This window comes from Vicia villosa, linkage group LG7, assembly GCF_029867415.1.
Source record: "Vicia villosa cultivar HV-30 ecotype Madison, WI linkage group LG7, Vvil1.0, whole genome shotgun sequence".
Classification (NCBI taxonomy): Eukaryota; Viridiplantae; Streptophyta; class Magnoliopsida; order Fabales; family Fabaceae; genus Vicia; species Vicia villosa.
In genome coordinates this window covers 46,587,857-46,609,861 of record NC_081186.1, presented here as the reverse complement: position 1 = coordinate 46,609,861, position 22,005 = coordinate 46,587,857, and the positions used below count along the sequence as shown (strand labels likewise).

The following is a 22,005-nucleotide window of genomic DNA, read 5'->3' as shown; positions in this document are numbered from 1 at the left end:
ACTTGGTCCTTTATGGTGATTTCTACCTCCTTTTTCTCATATTTCGAACATTTAGAAATGTTGATTGTTGTATTTCTAGTTTCATTTCATCATTTTCATACCACTCAAAATAATTGCATCCACAATTAACACTTTTTCTCTATTAAAAAAAGGTAACGATGCACGCGTTAGTTACCTTAAAGGACCAACGAGTAGTAAAAACAACTTAAAGGACCACCTTGTTACACTAAAATAACTTAAAGGACCCCTGGTATATTTTTGCCTTCATTTTTTAAAACTTTAGGTTCCTCCCAGATTGGACAAAATATGTTTGGATTGCATCCTTAAAGTCACGTTTCGTACTAAAACATGTTTCTAACTTCCATTTGTAACTTAACATTTCTTTATGTGACTTGAACATAGGAAACTTCTTCTTGGTTGTTCCATTACTCTCATCACTTTCACATCCACTTTACAACTTTTTACTCTCACTTGCACTCCTTTTTTCCTTTCCATTGTCTTCTTCACATTTATGTTTATTCTTTTTTCTAGACCCCTTCTCATTTCCCTCATAGTCAATTAGATTACCAACTTCTTCTTCAGCAAAATCTTCCTCTCATTAGAATTATCAAAGATAACTTCCAAAACACTATCATAATCATAACTATCATCCTCACTATCATTAGAGCTTGCATCAACATTCAACACATCTATCCTATTATGCACCTCATCCACATCATCATTCATCCCATCACCAACGACATTCATCCCATCACCAACATCATTCAATCATCATCCCATCACCAACATCATTCAATCAGTCACCACCATTATTCAACCCCTGACCAACATCTTTCAGCCCCTCACCACGATCATTCAACCCCTTACCAACATCATTCATCCCCTCTTCACGATCATTCAACCCCTTACCAACATCATTAATCCCATCACCACCATCATTCAACACCACACCATCCTACACCTCATAATCATGTTCCTCCTCCCTAGTTATCTCTTCAATAAGCTTTGCAATTATATCCCCTTTCTCATGAATAAGACTCTCAACATACTTAAGAATAACTATTTCCTCAAGAATAAGACTCTCAACGTAGCCAGGTTGGGACAGGTGATGTTGTATATAAACATCAAAGCTCAAATGGACCCTACAAAGGTCAGCAATGTTTGATGCTCCTTTGTCATCATTTAACACATTCATCCTAAAAGTGGGGTCATTATAATAAATGGTATCTACCTCGGTATAACCTAGTTCCTTCAATATACCTACCAACTCAAAGTTGAAGGATAGAAAAATACTTAGAAAGGGGGGGTTTGAATAAGTGTACTTTAAAAACTCTTAAGATAAAAACAATTGCACAATGATTTTTATCCTGGTTCGTTGTTAACGAAACTACTCCAGTCCACCCCCTTAGAGTGATTTACCTCACCTGAGGATTTAATCCACTAATCACACAAGATTACAATGGTTTTCCACTTAGATACCCTCTAAGTCTTCTAGAGTATTCTGATCACAACCTGATCACTCTAGGAACACAATGCTTAGATACCCTCTAAGACTTTCTAGAGAATCCGATCACAACTTGATCTCCTCTAGTTCTTTACAAATGAATGTAAACAAATTCTTACAAGAGTATTACAATGCTTCTTAAAAAGCTATAATCACAACTGTGATATTTCTCTTAAAGTTTAAGCTTAATCTCACTAAGATATTACAACAGTAATGAAGTGAGGTTGAAGATGAAGTTTGAGAGCTTTTGAATTTGACAGCGTTTCTGTATGTTTGCGCAAAGTGTTGTATTCAGCTTCTCATCAGAACTTCTATATATAGGTGTTTGAGAAGATGACCGTTGGGAGCATTTAATGCGTTGCGTGATCCGTACAACATTGCATTTAATGTTTCACTCTTTTGTCAACTACCTCGAGTCTTGCTTTTCCTGCTTTAACTGACGTTGCCTTTAATAGCTTCTAACGTTCCTTTTGTCAGTCAGCGTAGCCTGCCATCTTGTACTTACTTCTAATCTGATCTTTGTAGATACAACGTTTGAATATATCAGAGTCATACAGCTTGGTGCAGAGCATATTCTTGTCTTCTGACCTTGAAGTGCTTCTAGCGTGATACCATGAGAACTTCAGTGCTTCTGCTTCTGATCTCAAGTTCTTCTGATGCTTCAATAGACCATGTTCTGATTCTGCTTGACCATCTTCTGATGTCTTGCGAGAGCATGTTCTGATGTTACATACTTGAACCTTCTGAGTCAGTGTTTCTTGCGCTGATTTTGTGCATACTCTTTATATATTTCCTGAAATGGAAATTGCATAGAATTAGAGTACCACATTGTCTCAAGCAAAATTCATATACATTGTTATCATCAAAATAAGAATATTGATCAGAACAAATCTTGTTCTAACAATCTCCCCCTTTTTGATGATGACAAAAACATATATAAATGATATGAATTTGCAATCAGAATATCAGACGACTAAAGACAATTACACAGTTATAGCATAAGCATATAAACATAGTGTGTGAATATGTCTCCCCCTGAGATTAACAATCTCCCCCTGAGATGAATAATCTCCCCCTGAAATAAATACTGGAAGAAACTTATAAATAAAGGACTTCCCTGAGTATTTTCCATTTCAGTTGAGACTTTCACAAATGCTTAAATCTTCAGAACATTCAGAGCTTCTACTTCTTGCTTCCATAGGACAGCTTCAGAGCTTTGAATTTCTTCTTGAATCATTGCATGCTAGATTGTATCAGAACATTGTTGAATGTACCAGAGCATCATCAGAGCATCTCTATATCCTGAAATGTTTCAGAACAAACTAAACGACAAAAGTCAGAGCATGAATGAATCAGAACATAAGATATGTATCAGAGCATATAGTATGTGTCAGAACACATAAAATGCATCAGAACATATAAGGAATAAGAATGTGTTAGAGCATATTCTTCCACAAGAATATCAGAACATTCTTCCTTCTTGCTTATGATCTTGAAGCTTCAGAGCGCTAAGCTTGCTTCAGATTCCATGAGCATGTTTCTATATAGAATTGCTTTTCCCCATGTCTTTGCTTCTCATGTTGAGCTTTTTCAGAATGTCTTCAATCCTGCAAAAATCTCAAAGACATAGAACTTTGCAAATTCTGTTAGAAATGTGGAGACCTGTTAGAAATGTGGAGACTTACTCCCAGCAACTGATAATATAAATCAAATCATTTATCACATTTTCTCCCCCTTTTTGTCATAGCATCAAAAAACGTAAAAGATTCAGATGAAAAACAAACAATAATGAGAGAAGATAAAGATTCATTGATTGATCAAGAATGTATCAGAAGATATAGAAGATGCAAGAAAGACAGATGCAAAAACAAAAGAAACAACTAAGACCAAAGGACTACGACTAGCCTAGCCTAGAAACTATTCTGGCCAGAAGGTCTTGAATCTCAGTGGTACTTTCAGACTGTTTCTTCATGAAGGCTCTGAACTCTGCATGTGCTTCATCATGCTTATCCAGGCGAGAAGCAAGAACGTCTTGATTATGTTGAAGAGCCTTGATAGTGTTCACCAGAACGGAGGGTTCAGCAGAAGAAGATGCACAACTATCATTCAGAGGGATAACATTACCAGTAGCAGCATCCAAAGTGAGAACATCATCTTGATTTTCCTGAACATGACTTTTCTCAGAAGGATGATTTTCAACATCTTCCATCTCAACATCAGAATCTGATTCAGAAGCATCTTCAGCATATTCTGGATCAGGAATCACAGAATCTTCATTCTCCAGAGCTTTAAGAATCTCAGCCAGATTCTTTGGAGGAATGGGAGCAACAACTTCTGAAGGGTAGACAACTTCAGGAATGACTCAGAAGGATTCACCCTTAGCCAGTTGAATAGCCATTGAAAATCTCCAGTCAGAGCCGGATATTGAGGCTTCCATACAACCATTGTTAGGCATGGTTCATCTTCCAACTCATCAACGAACTTCTTCTCCTCAAGAGATCTCCAATTTCTGATTGGATGATAGTACTTGCCATCATCAAGATCCAAGCAGTAACCAGAAGATCCAGATGCTTCATCAACACATCTCCTCTGGATGTTCAGTGCATCATTCTGAAATTCCTTTCGGAAGCGATTCCATAAGCCTCGAGTAGCAACATGATCCAGCTTGGAGTCATGAGCAGCTCTCAGAATTTCCATCCTATTTCTGAACTTTAAATTGAACAAAGCAAATTCAATAGGAATGGTGGGTTCAGGAGGGTTAAAGGTGAAGCAATAGTCAGGCTAAGAAGAGAATAAGGGTTAGATTCTCTGTCTGGTAAAGAAGGGGTTAAAGATGGTGAAGATTTTGTGGTGAGGGTAGATGAAGATGGAATATCAGAAGGTGTTGGGAGACAGACATTTAGTGGTTGGGGATTTAGGATAAGATTAGAAGGAAGTGGTTGGATACTGTTTGGGATGGTGACGGGATTTTGAGGTTCAGATGGAGGAGGCTTTTTCTGAGAGGAACTAGCAGCTCTTAAGGCACGAAAAGAATACCTGATGCGCTTCTGTTGAAATTCTTTGGAATTGACTTTGTAAGGATCATAAAAGATCTTCTGCTTCTTAGCTTGCTTAGCTTCTTCTTCTGAAGCTTTTCTCTTCAATCTTGCTTCTTTCTTCTTCTGTTCCTTCTTCTGCAACTCGGTCAGAGAAGGAAGAAATCTTCCTCGAATCCATGCAGGATCAACAGAAGATTGAGCTTTTACAGAAGCCTTCAAATAACCTTTAACAGCCTTGTCAAGCTCTTCTTTGAACAAGGAAGCAAAACCTTCAACAGGAATTCTTCTGGTCAGAATATCTGGAAATATTCTTGGAACAGACGTTACCTTCTCAATCAGACACATCCTTTGTAGGTCAAAGGCATTCAGAACGTGTCCTTGAATGACACCAAAGAACCTGGGCGTTCCAACAGTCCTCAGAGGTTCCAACATGTCACTTTCTATCAGAATGTATGAAATCATTCTGGCAAAAGGAATAGCATTCTTCTTGAAGTCTGGAAACTTCTTGCGTTCTTCATCTCGTGATTCTTCAATATTTGTTTTCAAATGTTGAAATAGAATGCTTGAGATATTAACTTCAGTCCCTTTTCCAATGCAGAAGAGAGCATACTTCTGATCCTGATTGATGTATGTTGAGGTAAAGGATCGCTTTCTATGATAGAGAGATCCTAGAATAATCTCAGCCCAAACTTTGTAGAACGGTTTCAACGAACCAGTTTGATGAGATGCAACACCAGAAGCAGTGGATATTTCTTTATCAACTGTTTCCCAATCAACTCTACCAGGAAGATTGGTCCAACCAGAAGCAGTGGATACTAAATCAGGATATATTGGTCCAACCAGTCTACCAAGGTAGTTTGACCAACCCTGTTCCATCATTTCAGCATTAGTATTGAAACCATGTATCCTTAGGTTTTCAAAATCTATCGATGATTCACAAAGAACTTCCAGTTCTGTTGACAGAATAGAACATGTCTTCAAAGGAGTGTAACCATATTTGAGACGAACAAGATGAGCAGATGACATTTCTTTTCTTGAAGAACTTGATGAAGAAAGCATGAAGATTCACTGAGGTTTGGTTACGAACTAGGGTTTATGCAAACAATGAATAAAAAAGAAAGAGAGAGATGAATGAAGAGAGAGAATGTAAAAAGATGAAATGAATGTGGAGATGAGTATATAAAGGGACAGATTTGAAATGAAATGCAATACGTGTTTGAATAAATATGATTATAGAAAACATGGAATCAAATGCATTTAATGAGAGATGACGTTAGGAGAGATAATGTGAAATTTGAAATGATTTGCATAGTTACCTAGGGCGGCGTCTCCTCAAATGTACGCATGCTTGTCCAAAAAGAGTGAACACGTGTTCATCTTCTGGAACAACTGGTGACAACTGTTTTACTTTAAAGAGATTCTGAATCAACTTAGATAATGAAGCGTTAGTAATAACAAAATCAGAACTTCTAAATGATCACAATCAGAACTTCTTATAAGAGGATAACCAAATACATTTCAGAACTTATCCATACGTCAGAACTTCTCATCTTCTCATTCTGGACATAAATCGATACTGATATTCTTCATAATGAACTTAAACCTATCTTCAGCAAGGGGTTTTGTAAAGATATCAGCCCATTGATGGTCTGTATCCACAAAGTTTAAAGAAAGAACACCCTTCTGAACATAGTCCCTAATGAAATGATGTTTAATCTCAATATGTTTAGCTTTGGAATGTAAGATTGGATTCTTAGATAAACATATAGCAGAAGTATTATCACAGAAGATAAGAATGTTACTCTCATATATCTGATAATCTTCTAACTGACTCTTCATCCAGAGCATCTGTGTGCTACAGCCAGCAGCAGCAACATATTCTGCTTCTGTTGTTGAGAGGGAAATGGTAGCTTGCTTCTTGCTGTACCAGGAGATCAGATGACTTCCAAGAAATTGACAACTTCCAGAAGTACTTTTCCTTTCAACTCTATCTCCAGCATAGTCAGCATCACAATATCCTACTAAGTTGTAATCTTCAGATCTTCTGTAGACTAAACCAACATTAGTAGTACCTTTCAGATACCTCAGAATTCTCTTAACAGTTGTTAAGTGAGATTCTCTAGGATCTGATTGGAATCTTGCACACAAACAAACACTGAATAGAATGTCAGGTCTAGAAGCAGTAAGATATAGAAGAGATCCAATCATACCTCTGTAGAGCTTCTGATCTACCTTCTTACTTACCTCATCCTTACCTAGGACACACGTTGGATGCATAGGAGTTTTGGCTTCTTTGCTTTCAAAAAGATTAAACTTCTTCAGAAGTTCTTTCACATACTTTGTTTGATGAACATATGTTCCATCAGAAGTTTGATTGATTTGAATCCCAAGGAAGTACTTGAGTTATCCCATCATACTCATCTCGAACTCAGCCTGCATAGACTTAGCAAACTCCTTTCCAAGTGTAGCATTAGATGTTCCAAAGATAATATCATCAACATAAATTTGACAAATTAAAATATCTTTCTAAAATGTTTTACAGAAGAGAGTCGTATCCACTTGTCCTCTAGTGAAACCATTGTTCAGAAGGAAAGAACTTAATCTTTCATACCAAGCTCTAGGAGCTTGCTTCAATCCTTACAATGATTTCTTTAATTCGAAAACATGTTCTGGAGACTTAGAGTCTTCAAAACCAGGAGGTTGGTGAACGTAAACTTCTTCTTCTATATAACCATTTAAGAAGGCACTCTTAACATTCATCTGATATAGAGTGATGTTGTGTTGAGTGGCAAAAGAAATCAATAAGCGAATAGATTCTAACCTGGCCACTGGTGCAAAGGTTTCTGTATAGTCAATCCCTTATTGCTGACTATAGCCCTGAGCAACCAGTCTGGCTTTGTTTCTTACAACTTCTCCTTTTTCGCTTAACTTGTTTCTGAAGACCCATTTGGTTCCAGTGATGTTGAATCCTTTTGGTCTAGGAACCAGACCCCATACATCATTCCTTGTGAACTAATTTAGTTCTTCTTTCATGGCAATTATCCAGTCTGGATCTTCTAGAGCTTGTTCAACAGAAGTTGGTTCGATCAAAGAAACAAGACCTAACTGACCTTCTGCATTGTTCTTCAGGAATGATCTGGTTCTGATAGGATCATCCTTCTTTTCAAGAATGACATCTTCTGAGTGAGCAGATGTGAGTTTAGACGATCTTCTGACTGTTGGCTCTTCAGAAATTCTGAGATTCTCTAAAGATGCAGCAACTTGATCTTCTGATCCATTGCTTCTGAGATTATCAGCTTCTGATACTTTGCTTCTTGGTTCTTTAGCTTCTGAGATTGAGATATCTATATCTGCAAAATTCTCAAACTGCTTTGGCTTTTCAAGACACAGCTTATCATCAAATCTGATATTGATTGATTCTTCTACAACCAATGTTTCAGTATTGTATACTCTGTAGCCTTTAGAGCGTGCAGAATATCCAAGAAGGAAACACTTCTGTGCCTTAGAATCAAACTTACCAAGATGATCTTTAGTATTCAGAATTAAACAAACACATCCAAAAGGATGAAAATATGAAATGTTGGGCTTTCTGTTCTTCCACAATTCATAAGGAGTCTTATTTAGAATAGGTCTTATAGAGATTCTATTCTGAATATAACATGCAGTATTTATTGCTTCTGCTCAGAAATGCTTAGCCATTTTGGTTTCATTGATCATGGTTCTGGCCATTTCTTGTAGAGTCATATTCTTTCGCTCTACAACTCCATTTTGTTGTGGAGTTCTAGGGCAAGAGAAATCATGGGCAATACCATTTTCTTTGAAGAACTCCTCAAAGAATCTGTTCTCAAATTCGCCACCATGATCACTTCTGACCTTTATGATTTTACACTCCTTCTCAGATTGAATCTGAGTGCAGAATTCAAAGAACACTGAATGCGACTCATCCTTATGTTTTAAGAACTTTACCCATGTCCAGCGGCTATAATCATCTACGATGACTAATCCATATTTCTTCCCTCTGATAGATGCTGTTTTAACTAGTCCAAACAGATCAATGTGCAGAAGTTCTAGCGGCCTAGAGGAAGAGACAACGTTCTTAGATTTGAATGCAGGTTTAGAGAACTTGCCCTTCTGACATGCTTCGCAAAGAGCATCTGATTTGTATTTCAGATTTGGGAGTCCTCTGACCAGATTTAGTTTGTTAATCTGAGAAATCTTTCTCAAACTAGCATGGCCTAATCTTCTGTGCCAGACCCATTGCTCTTCACTAACAGACATAAGGCAAGTCACCTTCTTCTTCTCAAGATTAGAAAGATCAATCTTATAAATGTTGTTCTTTCTCTTGCTTGTAAATAGGATTGAGCCATCCTTCTGACTTACAGCCTTGCAAGACTTTTGATTGAAGAATATGCCATAACCATTGTCACTTAATTGACTTATGGACAATAAGTTATGCGCTAATCCTTCTACAAGAAGTACATTAGATATGGAAGGAGAGTTACCAGTACTTATGGTTCCAGAGCCAATTATCTTGCCCTTCTGATCTCCTCCAAACTTGACTTCTCCACCAGACTTAAGCATCAGGTCTTGGAACATAGACCTTTTTCCCGTCATGTGTCGCGAGCACCCAGATTCCAGGTACCATGACATGTTGTGCTTTGTCTTCTTTGCTGCCAAGGATATCTGCAACATAAATTATCTTCTCCTTAGGTACCCACAACTTCTTGGGTTCTTTCTTGTTAGTTTTCCTCAAGTTCTGATTGAACTTGGGTTTAGCATAATAAAACATGTTCCTCCCAGATTGGACAAAATATGTTTGGATTGCGTCCTTAAAGTCACGTTTCGTACCAAAACATGTTTCTAACTTCCATTTGTAACTTAACATTTCTTTATGTGACTTGAACATAGGAAACTTCTTCTTGGTTGTTCCATTACTCTCATCACTTTCACATCCACTTTACAACTTTTTACTCTCACTTGCAAAACACTATCATAATCATAACTATCATCTTCAACCCCTATCAAAGATAACTTCCAAAACACTATCATAATCATAACTATCATCTTCACTATCATTAGAGCTTGCATCGACATTCAACATATCTATCCCATTATGCACCTCATCCACATCATCATTCATCCCATCACCAACGACATTCATCCCATCACCAACATCATTCAATCATCATCCCATCACCAACGACATTCATCCCATCACCAACATCATTCAATCAGTCACCACCATTATTCAACCCCTGACCAACATCTTTCAGCCCCTCAACACGATCATTCAACCCCTTACCAACATCATTCATCCCCTCTCCACGATCATTCAACCCCTGACCAACATCATTAATCCCATCACCACCATCATTCAACACCACACCATCCTACACCTCATAATCATGTTCCTCCTCCCTAGTTATCTCTTCAATAAGCTTTGCAATTATATCCCCTTTCTCATGAATAAGACTCTCAACATACTTAAGAATAACTATTTCCTCAAGAATAAGACTCTCAACGTAGCCAGGTTGGGACAGGTGATGTTGTATATAAACATCAAAGCTCAAATGGACCCTACAAAGGTCAACAATGTCTGATGCTCCTTTGTCATCATTTAACACATTCATCCTAAAAGCGGGGTCATTATAATAAATGGTATCTACCTCGGTATAACCTAGTTCCTTCAATATACCTACCAACTCAAAGTTGAAGGATAGAAAAATACTTAAAAAGGGGGGTTTGAATAAGTGTACTTTAAAAACTCTTAAGATAAAAACAATTGCACAATGATTTTTATCCTGGTTCGTTGTTAACGAAACTACTCCAGTCCACCCCCTTAGAGTGATTTACCTCACCTGAGGATTTAATCCACTAATCACACAAGATTACAATGGTTTTCCACTTAGATACCCTCTAAGTCTTCTAGAGTATTCTGATCACAACCTGATCACTCTAGGAACACAATGCTTAGATACCCTCTAAGACTTTCTAGAGAATCCGATCACAACTTGATCTCCTCTAGTTCTTTACAAATGAATATAAACAAATTCTTACAAGAGTATTACAATGCTTCTTAAAAAGCTATAATCACAACTGTGATATTTCTCTTAAAGTTTAAGCTTAATCTCACTAAGATATTACAACAGTAATGAAGTGAGGTTGAAGATGAAGTTTGAGAGCTTTTGAATTTGACAGTGTTTCTGTATGTTTGCGCAAAGTGTTGTATTCAGCTTCTCATCAGAACTTCTATATATAGGCGTTTGAGAAGATGACCATTGGGAGCATTTAATCCGTTGTGTGATCCGTACAGCATTGCATTTAATGTTTCACTCTTTTGTCAACTACCTCGAGCCTTGCTTTTCCTGCTTTAACTGACGTTGCCTTTAATAGCTTCTAATGTTCCTTTTGTCAGTCAGCGTAGCCTACCATCTTGTACTTACTTCTGATCTGATCTTTGTAGATACAACGTTTGAATATATCAGAGTCATACAGCTTGGTGCAGAGCATCTTCTTGTCTTCTGACCTTGAAGTGCTTCTAGCGTGATACCATGAGAACTTCAGTGCTTCTGCTTCTGATCTCAAGTTCTTCTGATGCTTCAATAGACCATGTTCTGATTCTGCTTGACCATCTTCTGATGTCTTGCGAGAGCATGTTCTGATGTTGCATACTTGAACCTTCTGAGTCAGTGCTTCTTGCGCTGATTTTGTGCATACTCTTTATATATTTCCTGAAATGGAAATTGCATAGAATTAGAGTACCACATTGTCTCAAGCAAAATTCATATACATTGTTATCATCAAAACTAAGAATATTGATCAGAACAACTCTTGTTCTAACAAAAGTAACTCCATATATCCATATCAATTTTAAATTCTCGCATTTTCCTCCTTCACACATAGTTTGTTCATTGTCTATAAACTCACCACCACGATGAATTTTCAAACACAAGTATTCATCAATTTCTACCTAAGTCCTAGAAAACATAAAATTAGCCAAGGGGGAAACCAAAACAACATACAACATTACGAACCATAAACCCTAAAATCAAACAGAAGTGTTCATCCATTCTTACCTAAGGGTGAAAACCCTAAAATCCTAAAACGAGAGATACCGCAAAAGATTAAACCTTTTAGAAAAACAAAAAACACACCAGAAAACATGACAAACCCTGAAACCTAAAATCGAAACAATGTAACTGATAATAACCGAAGCCACCTTTGTTTTCTCCACTTTTGATTACGCTTTCGCCTTCGTCTTCACCTTCATTTTTGCCTTTGTCTTCACCTTCGTTTTCGCCTTCGTCTTCGTCACCTTCTCTAAATATGCTTTGAAGTTTGCCTGCTAAGGTTTCACTATGTTAAGATACAAAGATGAAATGAAAATGACAAAGTTAACACTATTAACTTAATACTATCAACAGACTGCACCTCATCAACTAATTTTCACATCAGTTCCCTTTGACACACGATTTTGACTTTGACTAACGAATTTAATAGAAAGGACAAACATGTCACATTTTTGAAAGATAAAAGATCTAATTGATCGTTTTAAAAGAAAATTGATCAAAATAAACCTGATAAATAGATAAGAGATAAAAAGAGTATTTGTTTTTTAGGCAAAATATCCTTTTTAGTCCCGTATGTTAACCTGGGGTTCATTTTGGTCCCTTAACTTCAAAAAGTTTTATATTGGTCCCTTACCTCTTCAAAAGGTGTCATTTTAGTCTTTTTTGACATATTAGCGACTGATTTTTGAGTTTTTCCATAGTTAATATGAAAAAAAGGATTAAAATGACATCTTTAAAGAGTTAGAGAACCAATATTAATTTTTTTAAAGTTAAGGGAATAAAATGTACCCAGATTATGTTTAAGGAAAAGGAAAAAAGTATTTTGAAAAAAATATACTACACATAGTAGTAGTTCCCAATGAGAAATACTATTTAAAAAAGAAAAACATCAAATATAATTTCCCCGCACAACAGCAGTAACATCGCTCAAACCAACCCAAATGTCGATCGAAAGTGGAAGCAGCATCATCAACAACAACGCAGATGAATTCGCGGTGGGTTGTTTCCTCTCGATCAGGACAACCTTAGGCGACGAATTCGAAGGTCAAGTTGTCACCTTCGATCGAGCAACCAACTTCCTCGGACTCCTCGAAGGTTCCAAACACGGCCCTCTTCGCAACATTAGGATTTTGAGTGCTGATTATATCAAAGATTTCACCTTTTTAGGTCAAGGTCATGACCCACTTCCAATTGATTCTCATGTTGACCTTCATACTCTTCAATCAAGGGAACTACTTGCCATTAGGTATTCTAAATTCGTTTCAAATTTTTTCTTCATTTTGCAAATTGATTTTTTTTCTGTGATTTTGATGTTTGATTTTTGATTTGGGGTTGTAGACAAGCAGAGGCTGAAGCTGAGAGGATTGGGGTTGGTGTTTCTAGTGAGGCTCAGATTATCTTTGATGCTTTGTCTAAAACGTAAGTTCTGTTTCAAGTTAACTCTATTAGGTTGTATGGATTAGAGCATAGTCATTGTTTTCATGTTCAATTTGGAGTTTAGGGTTTAGCATTTTAGAGTTGTACCCCAAATTAGATTAGTTTCTAACTTACTATATAATAGGAGTTTTTTATTTTTATCTAATTCGTCTTATAATTTCAATAAAAGTAGTGTTATAGACTTAGGTGGTTTAGACATGTAGAGGGAAGACAACCTGTAGATTTTGTGGTAAGGAGAGTACATCAAATGGACAGAAGTCAAATAGTTAAGAGGTAGAGAAAGACCTAGAAAAACTATTAGAGAAGTTATTGAGAAAGATCTCAAGATTAACGATTTGGATAGAAACATGATCATGGATAGAACATTTATGTAGCTAACCCCCCACGTAGTGGGATAAGGCTTGGTTGTTTTTGTTGTTGTTGTTGTAAAACTAGTGCTATTATCATATAGCGGTGCTATAGCGTGGTGGAAGCAATACTCTAGTTAGTATAGAGTGTTGGCATGGTAGTGAAAATCCCAATTTGAATTGAAAAATCCCATGATCTTGTGATTATACTTGCCCTCAGCAATTAAAAGTATACGTAATCCTATTTTGGTGGAATCGGGTGGAATCTCTCATGTTAATTGTTGAATGGTATAATCTACGATCTTTGAAAACTTTCTGCAATAATGCTTATGAATGAATTTAAATTTATATAAGTATTTCAAGTGTGATTTAAGGTTTTTTGTTATCTTACTTCTGAGTTGTGCTTATGAATTTGAATTTACTCGAGTATTTCCGGTGATTTAGATTTTATTTGTCTTACTAATGCTGTTTGATATACATATATATGCGTTTTAGAATTTTGTATAATCCTAGACTTAGTGTTATGATTCCACAGTTTGCAATTTTACTCCCCCTACCTGATTTTGCATAAAATCTCAATTTTAACTACCTTGGCTGTTCAAATAGTGGTCGCATAGATGAGTTTGAACAAACCACTATTTTCCACAATCTATGATTGACAACTATATATAAGAGCTTGTGAAAATGTTGATCCAAACTCGTTCGTATTTATAAGCTTCTTGTTTTTGCTGCAGAAATCTAATGAGTTGTTTTCTATCTGGATTTTCCCTTATTCCTAGTTTACTCTCTTGCGTGCATTATTTAGGGTGACTATTGAGCTTTCGATTTAGGGGAAGACAATTTTCCTTTGTTTGTAAAATTTAACTTTGCACATACTTCTGTTATTGTTATGTTTGATGTTCCAAGTGTTCCCAATTCCCAACACCATGAGTAACGTGAAAGGATGTCCAAACAAAATGCAAGTTTTAGGGGAACTTCTGTTTTATTTGTCTAAAGAGAAAAAGAAACATACCCAATCATCTCTTTGCATGTGCTTAATGTGGGATATCATAATAGATAATACCGATACTTGAGAATTCGTATACCTTTGTCAACTTTTACTCGCGTGGTAGAATAATCTTGACAAGATTTAGTTCCTTCATGCAGTTGTATAACATGTATTAGAATTTTGTCATTTGGAAACCCAACTTTCATTTTATTAACATGAATTGTAGGATTTTGGAATTCATTTACAAGGCAAGTTCATCGATACATATTTTTGGGGTGCTTTTTGCCATGGAGTCGTTAGCTTTCCACCTGTTTTATATTTGTCCCGATCAATATTAATGTGATTTATGAACTAGTAGTCTTGTACTGCGTATTAGTTATATTGTTAACAGATGACATTTACATGTAACCAGGCTTCCAGTCCACTGGGACAAAACCGTCATAGTTGTGATGAATGAGGTTCGTGTCAGCAGTCCTTATCACTCTGAATGTGTGATTGGTGGTACTCCTGCTGCAAATGACCGAGTCAAGAAAGTGGTAAGCATTTTTCTTTCATTATTTGTTTAGTCTTAATGTTCAGTAACAATTCTTGTCAGCTAGTACTTGGTTTGATGTTCGCTTTTCTTTTTTCCTTTTTTGTAGCTTGAGTTCGAGAGAAAGAGGTTGCAACTTCGCGGTTAGAAAGAATGTCTAAGGAAGAAACATGGAGGATATACTTTATTCGTTTTATTTTATATTAGATTGACCTTACTTTGATAGTTTTTTTATTTATTGTTGTGATATTTGCTAATTTTGTTTTTGATACATAAAAAACGCCTTTTGTAGCATAGTGTCGCACCTGTTCCTTCGTCTCATCTTTACATTGTAGATTAGAGCCTTATTGATTGTCATGTTCTGATCTTCAAGAATTGTTCATTGTGTTTTGGTGTAATTTAGAGGTTTTGATAAGTTCTTGTTTTACATATAGTCTTCATCCGCTAGTTGGCATTGCTGCCTCCATATCAGATGAGGACTCATTTGTGTTTCTTGTAATGTTTGTTTTAGTGTTGGTAAAAAGTTGAGCGAACTCTTAGATTTGCTAGCATGGTCTTTAGGGTTTGTTTGTGAGTTAGGAGACGATAACCTCATTTGAATGATAATGTTGTTACGCTCATTTTTGTTGATTCTCTTTGAATTATCTTCAACGCACTTTCGCTTGTTATCTTTAAGTAGAGGTACTAATGTGAGATTGAGAATGAGTGTTGTTTCCTTATGTTCCCATCCTGTCAGGCTGAATAAGATTTTTATGTTGTTGTTCCGCTAAAGACATGTTGTCAAGTTGTTTTAATATAGACTCCGATATTGGGCTGAATGCCCCATAACTAGGCGAGTTCATGAGGTTATCGTTGTAGCGTTTTTCCAATTATTCGATGATTCTTTTCTCATGTTTTGTTGATCTAAGCCACGAGTTAAAGGGGTTCATTACCTTAGGGTCTACACTGTTTTGATTTCCAATGGAGAAGTGTTCTTCATTGTGAATAATGATGTTATAATTGAAACAAAACATTGAGATTTTTTCATATCGAAAATTCACTCAAATTATACTATCCTGGAGGTTTCCAATGTGCAAGTCAGGTTTTAAGGGGGTTAAGATCCTCTCCATTTTTCTCCCTTTCCATTTTTTTCATTATTATAATTTATGTGTAAATGACACATCTAAGACATATGACATATATTTAATTATTTGATTTTATACACATAAAACTATAATAATAGACTTTTCCATTTTTTTTAGGAAATGAAGACGATCCATACCAGGTTTTAAGGGTTTAGAGATATAAAAAACGACTTTAAGTTTGACTAGAGTAATAGTTTTGGGCTAAACATCAAGAATGGCTTCACTAGTTATAATAACATGTCATATATATAAAGATCAATGTCAAACGAACAAAATTATACAGATCAATACAAAAAATAATATATTTGTAGGAAGTAATTAGATATTTAAACTTATCTACGTCACTCTTTCTTGTAGAGCAATCTTTTGGTACATAATTTTTGTGTAGCATGTGGGATGATGAAGTTAAAGGAAGAATTGTGTAACCCTTTATTTCAGCATTTGTCTGACATCATTTCATTCGGGGATGCGTTATATATAGCATGGACCACAACCAAATTTTCCTTACTCCACATAACAATGATATGATGATTTCTACTATGGAGTATTATATGTTGCCACTATGAAACTCTTTACTTTGACAAAAATCTAGAGTAATGATAGGTCAAATTGAAATGGCTATTTTTTCCCCTTTCAAAACAATGTGTAGCCGAAAGGATTCTAAAGTCCCTTTGGTAAAAGTTACAAAATATATGGATCTGGTTCATTTTTATTATACTCAATGATGCTATCCATCGGACTTGGTTTTAAGTAGGTAGCGTTTCTCACCAAAGCAAACATTATCGGGTAGTTGCAATGGTGCAGATTTGAGTTCGACCAGAACATCCTCGAATCAATTAAACTATTTTTCTAAAACATTTTCGTGACGGTATATACAGTCACAAGATTTTCTCAAAAAGATCAAAAGTCCTTAACCAGTCATCTATAAATCTAAGGTGGTGAGTTTCCGTGCGCATCAAGTTACCTTCTCACAACTTGAATTGCCAATTTATCAAAAGAGACATAACTTAAGCATAACTTGAATTGCCATCAATAAACTTGTATAAGTTAAACATTAAACCTGAGGTTAATAAAGGTTAAGGTCAAGATGCTTTTATGCATTACTTTATCTTTACGTGTTGAATAAAAAGAAAAGTACTATGGTTAACACTATTAAATATTTCATTGCAATATTGTACTATAAAAATGTAAAGCAAAGTTGGAAATCAAAGTGATTCTTTTCCATTTTTTATTTTGTTTGTTGCTTTAGTAAGAGCTGGCTTCCTCCTTTTCCTTTTCTTCACATCTTCACACTCACTTTTTATGCATTGCATTACCTTGCTGACAAGTTGTCTCCTATGAGAACTTGAATTCTTGTATTAGTTTCCCAAGAGTGTTGTTTTTCTTCTTTAAGGTTGTTTTGAGCTTCTACTTCTTTGATCCGTTCACTAAAATACTTGTTTAGAATCGTGTTTGTGTCTGAGTCAGTGCTGCGTAATAACTACTAGTTTTTTGAGGGTGTGAAATTGATGTGGAGAAGCTTTGAGTTTTGGTTGCATTGTTAAGTTAATAATATATAAGAAGAATGGCAGGAGGTGGAGCTGCGCCGCAACCAAAGCAAGATGAACTTCTTCCACATCCGGTTAAAGATCAATTACCAAATGTTTCTTATTGCATTACAAGTCCTCCTCCATGGCGTAAGTTACTCAACTTCTTCAATTTTTCAGTACTAAACACGACACTGACATTGACACATCTTCAATACGATACTGACATTTTTTTTTATGTTAATGAAGCCGAGGCAATCCTACTTGGCTTTCAACATTACCTTGTGATGCTTGGTACAACTGTTCTAATTCCGAGCTCGCTAGTTCCTCAAATGGGAGGAGGAAATGTAAGTCTTTGAATCAAAGAGATTATTAATATTGTTGTTTGGTTCATAAATCTAATGAAGAATTCAATTATGGTTTCAATATAGGAAGAGAAGGCAAAAGTAATTCAGACTCTACTATTTGTAGCCGGAATTAACACATTTTTCCAAACAACATTCGGGACTCGTCTTCCTGCAGTTATTGGAGGATCCTACACTTTTGTTCCAACAACTATTTCAATTATTTTGGCCGGTCGTTATAGCGACATTGTGAATCCTCACGAGGTTGGTCTATCACAAACTCGAGTTGATTGTATCTTCATTTTTTTTCTTTCTGTTATTAATCATTTGGTTTTACTTAATAAATATGCAGAAATTTGAGAAGATCATGAGGGGAACACAAGGTGCACTTATAGTTGCTTCAACACTTCAAATTGTTCTTGGTTTTAGTGGACTTTGGCGCAATGTAGTTAGGTTCTTAAGTCCTCTCTCCGCAGTTCCCTTGGTTGCTCTCTCAGGCTTTGGACTGTACGAATTCGGATTTCCTGTGGTATGCGTATTTCTAACAAGATCTAACCTTTGATTTCTTCCTATATTTTATATATGATGTCTGATTCTTGCTCTTTTGATTGTGGCCGATGAATTCTAGCTTGCGAAATGCGTGGAGATTGGACTACCAGAAATCATCATCCTAGTAGTATTTTCGCAGTACATTCCTCACATGATGAAAGGAGAAAAGCCTATCTTCGATCGATTCGCTGTTATATTCTCGGTGGCAATTGTGTGGCTTTATGCTTATCTTCTTACTGTTGGTGGAGCTTACAAAAACTCAGCACCTAAAACACAAATTACATGTAGGACGGATCGTGCTGGAATCATAGGCGGTGCTCCTTGGTAAGCTCAAAAGACATTTTCGTAAGCTGCTTGATAAGCTCTTTCAAAAAGTACTTATGCGAACGGTTAAGCTTAAATAGACTAATTTCGACTGATAGTTCCTTACGAAAATACATTTTGTAGGATAAGAGTCCCGTATCCGTTTCAATGGGGAGCTCCAACATTTGATGCTGGTGAAACTTTTGCTATGATGGCTGCTTCACTTGTTGCTCTGGTAGAGGTATGTTATTGTTTTAACATCGAACCTACGAGACATTTAGATTATGGTTTAATTGTATTAACCAGCTCAAAAATCAAGACAAAACCACAATTTAACCGGAGCGTATTGTTGCATGATTGCATCTAATACTCTAGCATTAACTTACTTGTGCCACAGTCAACCGGTGCTTTCATTGCTGTTTCAAGGTATGCAAGTGCAACTCCGATTCCACCTTCGGTTCTTAGCAGAGGTGTAGGCTGGCAGGTAAACAAAATTTACGAGTCCGTTTTTTTCTTTACTTTTTCTGTATTATATTTACTAATCATGCATTTTTTACTTTTTCTCGCGTGAATTTTCGCTTAAAATTTTTTATGTTTCGTATCAGGGAGTTGGAATAATGTTGTCTGGGATATTTGGGACAGGAAATGGATCATCAGTTTCTGTGTAAGATTCCATACTAAGATGACTTCTTGTTATTTGCAAGATTTTAAAACAATAATTGCACAATCACATGGCCCGACACTACAATTTTTATGTTTCTTCTATTGCAAGAAAGTGCCTATTTTTTTTTCCTAGCAATGTAGAAATTATATGAAACAATATTGGTTTTTTCCTCAGGGAAAATGCAGGACTCTTAGCTTTGACACGCGTAGGTAGCCGAAGAGTTGTTCAAATATCCTCCGGATTCATGATCTTTTTCTCAATTTTGGGTAAGAATACACTTTATACGCTCATCATAACTAAACTAACTAACCTTAACCAGCACACAACTAATCTTAACTAACTCGCATTTTCCTATAACAAACTCTAACTAATTCTAACCGTGGAATATTCTTGTTTGTTTCGTTTGATGTTTTTTAGACCAACTTGAAACTGAAAATTTCTTACGAATCATCGTTATATGCAGGAAAATTTGGAGCTGTATTTGCTTCAATTCCAGCACCAATAGTCGCGGCTTTATATTGCCTATTCTTTGCTTATGTTGGTATGTAATATTATCAATTTCAAGAAGTTGAGATATTAATATTATCGAAATTTCATTCGAGTAATATTTGCTTACTTTTTTTGTGTTTCGACGCAACACAGGCTCTGCAGGTCTTAGCTTCCTTCAATTTTGCAATTTAAACAGTTTTCGAACAAAATTCATCTTAGGCTTCTCTATTTTCATGGGATTTTCCATACCACAATATTTCAACGAGTACACCGCGTTTAAAGGCTATGGTCCCGTACACACGCGCGCAAGATGGGTATGTCTCTTTCTTCCTACTTCCTTGACGCGAGATTTCAACTAGAAAATCAAATTCTAATAGTATAGAAAACTCGACCCTTGACAAATATTTTTTCCTTTTTTGACAGTTCAATGACATGATCAATGTTCCGTTTGCGTCTGAACCATTCGTTGCTAGTTTCTTGGCGTTGTTCTTAGACGTAACGTTGCATAAGAAAGATAACCAAACGCGAAAAGATAGAGGAATGCATTGGTGGGATAAGTTTCGATCATTCAAGACAGATACAAGGAGTGAAGAATTTTATTCACTTCCTTTCAATCTAAACAAGTTTTTTCCTTCTGTGTAATTAGTTGTTCTTAGAATTGTTGCATGGTGATTTTAAGGTATAGTCTTGTAGTATCTTGTTGTTGGTCATGCTTCTCATTTTCAATGTGAAGAAACATAATAACTGTCATATTTAATTGTAGCTAGATGCTTATTTAATTTACTGATAGCAATGAGTTTTGTCAAAAATATTTTACAAGAATATGGTCATATTAATTGTAGCTACATACTTCTTTATTGTATGATGTCATATTTAGTTTTGTAATTTGAATTTATGGGTGGTCATTCTTAAGTGGGTCCACACCGAGTAAATTATTTAGGGAATTTTTTTTTCATTTAGGGTATGGCTCACACCTCTAGACGCACTTTAAATCACTATATTTTTCGTAAATAAAAAAAGTCATTATATTTTTAGCAAAAAATTGTTTCGGATATGTCTATTTGGATTAGAGGTGGCAAAATGGGCTACCTGGCCCGCTTTGGGCCGGCCCGTGACGGGTTCGGGCTTTTAGTGGATCGGGCTTAAAAGCCCAGAATTTAGATGGACTATAATTTAGTTGTCCAAGTCCGGCCTTTTACGGGCTACGGTTATTCAGGCCGGCCCGGATTATATTTAATATTATTTTTTTAATTAAAAAATGATTTTTTTAAAAAATAAATATAAATAATAATAGCTCATAAACTAAAATAACAATATTATTCTATTCCATTATTTTAATACATTGGTCAACTAGTTTGATTAATTTGAGAATATGAATTTAGGAGGGAGTATTTACTACTTGACAATTGACATAGATCACAATTAAAATGAGTTCTAAAAGACCAATATATAAATTAGTAAACATGTTTTACTGTGAGAAAGGCAATATTGGATAGTAGGTAGGTACACAGTATTTCATTGAGAGCAAATTGAAGAGAAAAAACTGTATTGAAAAAGAAAGAAAGTAATACTACTTAATTTGAAAAATCTTTCCATTTCTAAAGTACTAATATGTACATATAAAATAATACAAAATCTCCTAATTTAAAATATACCCATTAAACTCATAATTTAAATGAACTATATATTATGTGTTAACTGTGAAAAATTATATTATGTAAATTATATATATATATATATATATATATATATATATATATATATATATATATATATATATATATATATATATATATATATATATATATATATATATATATATATATATATATATATATATATATATATATAGGTTATGAAGATATAGAGATTATGGGATTACTTTTCGCCGTTATGCATCAAAAGGTCCAATTGAAGTGGATGCGAAGATTGCAAGATCCGTCGAATATATTATCAATATGTTGCAACGTCCTCAACTACTTGTTTATAATGAAATGTAATGTTAAATTTATGTTAACGACTATCTATGTAATGTTAAGTGTTTTAATTTAATGTCAAATTGTTGTAGTTTCTAGATCTTGCTCATATTA

General features: G+C 35.4%; 2 protein-coding genes across 2 annotated transcripts; both read left to right on the top strand.

Moving 5' to 3' along the window:
* The first annotated feature begins 12,500 nt into the window (after positions 1–12,500).
* LOC131620507 (uncharacterized) lies at positions 12,501–15,237 on the top strand. The gene is made up of 4 exons (XM_058891610.1): positions 12,501–12,858; positions 12,951–13,031; positions 14,797–14,920; positions 15,026–15,237. The coding sequence occupies exons 1-4, from the start codon at positions 12,554–12,556 to the stop codon at positions 15,062–15,064; spliced, it is 549 nt and encodes a 182-aa protein (XP_058747593.1). The 5' UTR covers positions 12,501–12,553; the 3' UTR covers positions 15,065–15,237.
* Positions 15,238–17,289: 2,052 nt separating this feature from the next.
* On the top strand, positions 17,290–20,828 carry LOC131617179 (nucleobase-ascorbate transporter 6-like). The gene is made up of 12 exons (XM_058888524.1): positions 17,290–17,716; positions 17,816–17,913; positions 17,998–18,174; positions 18,263–18,439; positions 18,539–18,783; positions 18,907–19,003; positions 19,160–19,246; positions 19,368–19,426; positions 19,601–19,692; positions 19,890–19,967; positions 20,069–20,229; positions 20,339–20,828. The coding sequence occupies exons 1-12, from the start codon at positions 17,605–17,607 to the stop codon at positions 20,555–20,557; spliced, it is 1,602 nt and encodes a 533-aa protein (XP_058744507.1). The 5' UTR covers positions 17,290–17,604; the 3' UTR covers positions 20,558–20,828.
* Positions 20,829–22,005: the final 1,177 nt, after the last annotated feature.